Source organism: Bidens hawaiensis, unplaced genomic scaffold, assembly GCF_021521415.1.
Source record: "Bidens hawaiensis isolate Kalapana, Puna unplaced genomic scaffold, B.hawaiensis_p1.1 tig00007139_1, whole genome shotgun sequence".
In the NCBI taxonomy this organism is placed as follows: Eukaryota; Viridiplantae; Streptophyta; class Magnoliopsida; order Asterales; family Asteraceae; genus Bidens; species Bidens hawaiensis.
In genome coordinates, this window is record NW_027491492.1 from 1,041,670 (window position 1) to 1,050,471 (window position 8,802).

The 8,802-nt window shown below is 35.3% G+C and overlaps 1 protein-coding gene across 1 annotated transcript; it reads right to left on the reverse strand.

Moving 5' to 3' along the window:
* Window positions 1-2,313: 2,313 nt before the first annotated feature.
* On the reverse strand, window positions 2,314-2,886 carry LOC143634672 (secreted RxLR effector protein 161-like). Its single transcript, XM_077102689.1, has 2 exons — window positions 2,717-2,886; window positions 2,314-2,641 (listed from the first exon to the last, which is right to left on the reverse strand). The coding sequence occupies exons 1-2, from the start codon at window positions 2,884-2,886 to the stop codon at window positions 2,314-2,316; spliced, it is 498 nt and encodes a 165-aa protein (XP_076958804.1).
* Window positions 2,887-8,802: the final 5,916 nt, after the last annotated feature.

The following is an 8,802-nucleotide window of genomic DNA, read 5'->3' on the forward strand; positions in this document are numbered from 1 at the left end:
TTTTTGTTTACTTCTTGATAAAGGATATTTTCATTACAAGACAAGTTAAATTATAAACAAATTAGCATGTAATAACCGATGTTCACACAAGCTTTAAATTAAACCCAAAGGTTTTTGTAAATAAAATTCAATCTAAAAACTTGTAAATGTCATTAACTACCTTCATTCACATCCAACTCAAAATTCTTATAATGTTTGAACACCAAAAAATAATGCCAAACTAACATATAAACATCTTAAAATTCAAAATAAAATGGTAATAATCTTCATTTGTGCGAATGCTCCTGCATCAAACCATGTCATTGTTTTCTTACAAAACTAAATTTTCTAAAAAGACAATTAGCAAAAAGCTAGAAATCACAAAACACAAAAGTACAAGACCAAATACTAAAATACGTACTAAGCCTAATTAAAGATGAAAAAACAAGCAAAGAAAGCGAAATAAACGAGAAACAGATGACAACCACGCAAATACTAGCCCTAGCTACCAAAAGTACCGTCGTCACAATTCTTGATCACTCGGATCTAGTTTTAGTACAGTCTTTTCCATCACCTTTTTTCTCATCCCCAACATAACACTACTACATGATACGTGATATGTTCCCTCCAATGTAACATATATGGTCTAAATGAGTTTTAATGTTGGTTTGGAGTGTTCTAAATTTTACTTCATGGCTTCCTCTTTCTCCATATATACATTTGTTGTTCCTAACACCTCTTTATTTCCCAAATTTTACTTCTTCGATTTTCTACTTCCCTTTGGTTTTTACAAAGATAATAACCAATATATTAATTTGTCGTACGTTCTCAACGTCTACTTTGAATATCGTGTTCTTGATCATCGGCCTAAATTGACTATATATGATACATTTGAGCAATGTATGTTGCCCCATTGACTATTGTTTCATAATGACCCATGCATCCTGCATATTATAGTGAGTTCTTCGTAGAAGTGATTATCTATACTATATATAATACATTAAAAAATGGCAAATTAAGACACTTAGATTTTAAGTAATTTACAACTTAATTAACAAATGGTACAATTTACATAGCATATTGAAGATGGGCAAAATAGTAAACTTCAATTTTTTAAATATAGTTACAATATTGTCCCCTCAACTTTAATCAAATTTTATAAATTTAAGTAATAGTTACAACCTTAGCCTTTTAACTTTTAACCATATATTATTTTTAATTTCACATTTAACCTAACTTCCACCAAAAACTTTTAAACGATCATAAATTTTTAATACACTTATATTTTTTTTAAAAAAACAACACCATAAAAACAAGAATTTTATTCTCTTTAATAAGAGTATGATATCACCTCAGCTTTTATTAGTTAAAAAAATTAACATTTACGTCGCGGTATTTGCGATCCGGTTTTGATGGCCTTTAAATAAACAATTAGTAGCGTCTTTTGATCATGTAAACCAAAACAGAACGGTTAAAAACTGAAACCAAATCACTATCAACGATATGTGTTCCGCTGCATCGCGCGGGCACCCGTTTAGTAAGTCATAACAAGCCTTAAATCCGTATATATGTATGATCATTGTTGACCCTTAAACCCATATATGTTTAATGTTTACACAATAATGGCCATGATGGGTCATTACTAGTCACTTTTGTCTTTTGGATATGTTATTAAAAGTTATTTTGGATGAAACATTACCTAATTTAAGTTAAATTATGGATCTTATTGCATGTTAGTGAGTATAGGTTATGCATATCAAGTACTAATGCATGTATTACAAATCATGAATTTATATAACAGCTCATTAATGGAATTGGTACCAGGTATTGAACACGAACTCAAAACCCAGACACGTTAATTTGGCTAACACCCAAACACGAATATTATTATTGTGAAACTTCACAAAACTCAATTACCTGATTACACAATTACAATCTCTAAACCCCAAAGCACGGGTATTTATAATCTAACTTATCACAATTAGACTAGAACTAGGATTGCTAAATAATAGGACATAATAATTATACTAACAATTAAATCTAAGCACATTTAATTGTCTATGATTATTCACTCCTTAAATCTTGTTACTTAACCTTGCACGTCAAGTAACGCCTAACCGAAATTCCCAACAATCACCCCCGGAATTTCGAACTCGAAACCGACAAGTCTTCAACTCCAAGTAATTCACGCATCTCCTTGAATTTGATTCTCCCAAGAGCCTTTGTCGAGATATCGGCACATTGCTTAACACCACTAACATGCTCGACACTTACTTCTTCACGATCAACACATTCTCGAATGTAGTGAAACCGAGATTTAATGTGTTTGGTCCTTCAATGGAAAACCGGATTCTTCACGAGTGCTATTGCTGATGTATTATCGATACGTAACACTACTGCTTGAATTTCCTTGTCGAATAACTCACTTATCAAGTCTCTTAGCCAAACCGCCTGACACGCGGCTGCGCTTGCAGCCATGTACTCTGCTTCACACGATGAGAGTGCAACCGTACACTGTTTCTGAGAACACCAAGTAATTGGTGAAGACCCAAGAAAAAACACGTGTCCAGTAGTGCTTCTGCCATCGTCTTGGTCAATGTTATGGCTACTATCACTATAACCAACTAACACGTTTTTCCCACGAGTGTAAGAAATACCAAAACTGAGAGTACCTTAAATATAACGAAGAATTTGCTTTATAAGAGTTGCATGAGATTGCTTCGGGCTTTGCATGTACCGGCTTACGACTCCGACCGAATACGCCAAGTCGGGACGAGTTTGTAAAAGGTACCGGAGACACCCGACAATCTTTCGATATCTCGTAGCATCAAAATCTTCTTCATCTTCAAATTTAGAAACTTTTATACTCGGATCCAATGGAATTTGAGCAGGATTGCAAATCTCCATTCCCGCTTCAGCTAAAATTTTCTTCGCATACGCTTCTTGCTTAATTTTTATCCCATCCTTGCTTTGTGAAACTTAAATTCCGAGATAATAAGTTAGCTTTCCCAAATCCGACATCTCAAAGTTTAAAGCCATCTCACGCTTAAACTCCATTATTAAGTTTAAATTGGAACCCGTCATGATTAAGTCGTCAATGTACACACCGACTATTAAAAGATCGGCTCCAATTTTCTTTCGGTATACCGCTTGTTCTTCTATGCACCGGTGAAACTTCATATTTAACAAAATACCGTTCAACTTTGTATTCCACGCCCTCGGAGCTTGCCTTAAGCCGTACAACGCTTTGGATAATTTGTATACTTTGTGTTCTTCACCCTTTTTAACAAAACCAAGCGGTTGAGAAACAAAAACTTGTTCTTTTAACTCGCCATGTAGGAACGCGGATTTGACATCGAGGTGATGCAATTCCCAACCTCCATTCACTGCGAGAGATAATAATAAACGAACCGTTTCGAGTCTAGCCAATGGTGCGAAAACCTCATCAAAATCGATTCCGGGTTGCTGAACATAACCCTTTGCCACGAGTCTCGCGTTGTGTTTATTAAGCGAGCTATCCGCGTTTCTTTTAACCTTGAAAACCCACTTTAAACCAATCGCCTTTGCACCACGTGGTAACTCGGTCAACGTCCATGTATTATTTTTATTTATCGAGTCAATCTCGATACGCATTGCTTTCATCCACTCCGGTTTCGATTTTGCATCATCAAAACAAACCGGTTCATCATCCGCAAGCAATAACAAATCGTCATCAATTATACTCGAATTCAAAGACATAATCATTAAAATGTACCGGGGTAACAGTGGCTCGAGAAGATCTCCGAACAGCCGGCTCAGGTGTAACCATGTTGCTTGTACTAGCCGGGCTTGTTGGAGCATTTTCGACTATCGGTTCTTCGTCGTCTTCTTCACACCCATCACCGCTTGAACTCGTAGAGTTTGACTCAGGGTTCGATCCGATGTTTTCGGTATTAACAGTTCCTTCTCCGGTGTCAATTTCATCACTAAAGTTAACCCAAAACATGCCAGGTGCTCGATCCCGCTCGTCGATTATTTCGGTACTTTTACCCCAATTCCAACTTTGCTTTTCATCAAACACCGTGTCACCCGCTCGACTCACAACGATTTTTCTAGTCGATGGATTGTATAAACGATACGCCGCCGAACCTTTCTCGCTTCCGAGATAAACTAAACGAGTCGAAACGATCGTCTAACTTCCTAATATTTCCCGCAACTATTTTTGAATACGCAACACATCCAAAAACTTTAAGAAATTTAAGATCCGGTTTCTTTCGCTTTAACATCTTATACGGTGTTTTGTCTTTTAACGCTCGAGTTGGAATTTTATTAATCACGTCGGTTGAATGCCTCACCGCTTCACCCCACATATAATTTGGAACTTGTCTCGCTTTTAATATGCTCCGAGCCATATCCAATATCGTGCGGTTCCTCCTCTCGACAACACCGTTTTGTTGAGGTGTATATGGAGCGGTTAAATGCCGAATAAAACCCTCGTTTTCAGAGATCCGATTGAAATCACGCGACGTAAATTCTCCCCCTCGATCGGTTCGAAACATCTTGATTTTCTCACCATTTTCCGCTTCCACCATGACTTTAAATTGCTTGAAGGTATCAAACGCTTCACTTTTTTTTTAACGAATAACCCTCGTTTATAATAATCAAAAAATATAACTCTAAAACTGATTACAACTCTATCAAACCCTAACTCGGTTTGACTCTTGATGAACCCTAACTCGGTTGCATCTAGATGAACCCTAACTCGGTTACATCTCGTGTGTGTCTCTAAGATGAACCATAACTCAGTTGCATCTCACACCTCTCGTTTATAATAATCAGAAAATATAACTCTAAAAACTGATTACAACTCTATCAAACCCTAACTCGATTTGACTCTTGATGAACCCTAACTCAGTTGCATCTAGATGAACCCTAACTCGGTTACATCTCGTGTGTGTCTCTAAGATGAACCCTAACTCGGTTACAACTCATGTCTAGTGCTATTGGCTCTTCTTTGATAATACTCGACTTAGCTAACTATATAAGTCATCTTTTATGTGTTTCACTTTGTGTTAATGAGTTGTATATATTAGGCTACATCACTTCTTTCACACCGCATTTATAACTAGCTTTCTCAAAGAAGAAAAAAACAATATACAAATTCTTTTTTTATCTATAGTACCTAGCTAGGGAAAGAGCAAGAAAGTTTTCCTCTTAACAGTTCTACAATCCTATTATTTTGTAAATAAATTCATAAATTTGTAAAAGGTGTTTCTATTTCATTATTAACGTGTATCAAAAAAGATTGGTGAAGTTAGTTTATAAAGAATTTAGTTAATAAAGAATTAAACAAACTTAATCTAATCCTGCGGATTTAGTTAATATTACTAAAATAATAGCGACCAGTATGCGGTCGAATCTAAACAACCACAAATTCCACGATCGACTATAAACAACCATACGCTTTATGACCATTTTCGATCAAATCAGTCGCGATTGTTAATTTTGCAATTGTTTTGGATTCTGTCCAGAATTTTGTATAAAATTCATGCATCATTATAACTCCAAAGTTATGCATGAAACAAGATTTTTAATATTTGATTACACAAGGGTTGTTTGACAATTTAATGTTGAATCAATAAGATGTCTGACTGATTAAGAGATAACCTATGAATGTTTCTGAAACTTAACCATTAAGAGGCTCCATGAACAATTAAGAGGTGTAATCAAACTCTTTTTCTCTAACCAATTCAAAATAGCCTTTTAATAATTAAGAAGCTATCAAAAAGTCCCATTTTATATTATAAATTCTTTTCTATGATTCAGAGCAATCTTTTTTCTTATCGTTTATATGCGACCAAATAAGTGAATCACATACATATAAGATACAATGTGTACCAGATGAGCAGAGGAGGTTCACGTGAATGTGAAATGGGCGATTGGGTCCTGCCAACTTATGCAAGTTGGCATAACAAATTATTCATGCATCTTAATTAAGATTTAATATGTTTTTTATTTATTGGATTCCACTAAAACTTTTACAACAGTAAATCAGCTATAGATCAAGATTTTTATTAACTACATTAACTGTCATTTTATAAGTTACTAAAGTAAAAAGTTAAGACTTGTTTTAGACATATATACCATCTCACTATTTTTGAGAAGCAATGTTCACAAAACATATCAGAATGTTTTATGTTTTGTGCATAGATATAAATGACCATAATAAATTTCCGAATTAAATGTCACCAACATGTTTTCCACGTAATGGTTGTATGAGAGGAGAATTCTACAGTTAAAATGTAAATCCTATATATCATTGCCGACCATTGTTGTCACCGTCACCTCTTCCTTGTCGTCCCCATTGCCACCCATCACTATCAGTCTATCATCCCCTCCCCCATTGCTATACAGATTCAAGACCCACATGACGGAATTACACCATATCCACAAACCACATAAATAGATAAAAATACCACAAATTAAGCTGATTGATTTAGATTTGATATGGATTACTTTAAAAAGGCACATATAATTAAATGATATGATATATTGTAAAACTAGGATACTGGCCCGTGTTACACACGGGTTGAAAATATTTCAAACATTATATATATGTAGATATCATAAGAATTCTTTACATTGTTCTCTGCAAAACCATAAGATGTAGAAAAAATATGTATAAATGGTTGAATGAGAAACTTTTATACAAATCATTGAATTGCTAAATAATAGTTTTACTAAAAAAGGGAACACAAAATCAGTTATAAACAATTAATTGTGGTCAAAATCGATTTTTAAATAATTTGAAAGAAATAGTTGGTTATGATTATAGAAAACATTAATTAGTGAAGTTATGATTCTAAAAAACATTAATTAGTGCATTATGTGTTAATTCTATAGATGAAAACCGGATGACTTAAAAGTTTATGTGGACATGCTAGTTGAAGGCCATGTTGATAGCTTGTATTGGTTTAATAGTATAGTAAGATATAATTGTGTTACAAAACTATATAAATAAAAATAAATACCACAAAATTCGGTACGTAAGCAATATATGTGCAAGTGATACAAAACGACAAGCTCTAAAAATGTTTAACAAGTAATTATATATTTGATGATAACTTTAAATATATTAGCAGATGAAACTTGCACAAAAAAAAATTGGGCCAAGTTGTGCATGTGAATTGGTTGGTTTTCATATTTCTAGATCAGAATAAAAGCGATATATTCTAGCATGGGAAAGAATATTGTTACATGCATATATATATTCCTTGAAATCAGTATGTGAAAATAGTTAAGGGGAATATCTACAAAGGTAAATTTCGAATCTAGCTGCGGACCATTTGTTTGTTTCGTGTGGCGTGACAAATAATTTCTCGACGGTGTAAAATTCCACCAATATATGCGTTTGGTGTTCGAGATTTTCTGGAGCTACATTACTTATGTCCAGGGTCAAAGAAAAAAAAAAGCTAAAGTGGTCTATGCGGTTGTTTTGTCTACTCTTTGGTGTCTGTTGAAGACTAGAAACGATCAACTAGCAGCTTTGCAAAAATCCCGACTAGGCATGGATTAATCGCTAGTCCTCACTTCACTGATTAATCTTGGGCTAGTCGGCCAATTAATCGGTCAACGGTTAAATCTGGCCAAAATCAGTGGTTTCAGGCGAGATTCCGACCAAAATCAACGGTTTTCTGCGTGATTCCAGCAAAAAAACCAGCGGTTTCCAACGAGATTTCAGTCAATTTCCGGCCAAAATATGTTTGTGTATGTGTGAAATTGAAAATTGCATATAAAAATGTGTAGGTGTACCATTAAAGTCTGATCCGATTAATCCCAATTAATCGCTAGTTTTCATCCCACCGCCCCACTAGCGACTGGCTTTCTACAACACCGTCTACTAGTATTTAACCAACCCGGGTTTCAATATTCTAAATTTGTAGAGGGCTAAATTTGTAAATTTTCTTGTTGTACGTAAGGACCTTATTCAACAAAGATCTAGTTGAAACTAGAAGTACATGCATGGTTACCTTCCATGGCCCTTGCTACATCGTATAGTTACACGTTGGATTCAAGTACCGAATTAATATCCAAAAGAGTATGTTGGTACATGATGTCAGTAGTTCAGTATATAGTGTCTGTAATCGAGTTAGTAATGTTTTGTATTTGAATTAAGCGAAGTTGAGTCTCAAGTTCGCCTGATATGGGCGAACTTGTTAGATAAGCGAAGTTAGTGACAACTTCGCCTGAACATACCAGGCGAAGTTGTCGTCTTATATATCGGCTAGGTTACGGCTGAGTTTGTAGTTAATCATTGTATCGAGTTTACGAGTTCTGTAATCGGTGATTGATATCACGTGTTTCCAGTTGCAATACAACGAGTCTTTGTTTATTGTAACGTGTGTTCGATCGTGTTAGCTAGTATCGTCTTCTACGCTCGTAACGTCTTACGTAGGGATTCCGCACCTACGTAGAACGAGATATTCCGTGTAGATCCGGCTGGGAACCTACAATTGGTATCAGAGCTTTTGCTCGTGATTGTGTGGTTCGGGATTATCACGCGGGTGTAGAAATCGTTCCGTTCGACTATTCGCGGGACGAGTTTACCGAGTTTTTGTGTCCTACTCACCTCCCACCATCATAAACAACCCATTACACCTTCACATACCTCGTAAAATCCAGAAATCAAACCTGCAAAATCATCGTGTTCATCAGGCGAAGTTGCCGCTACTGTTCGTAGGGTTTAGGCGAAGATATAAGGTTAAGCGAAGTTATCCAATTGAAGAATGAATCACTTGTGGATAACTTCGCTTAACCTTATATCTTCGCCTAAACCCTACAAAC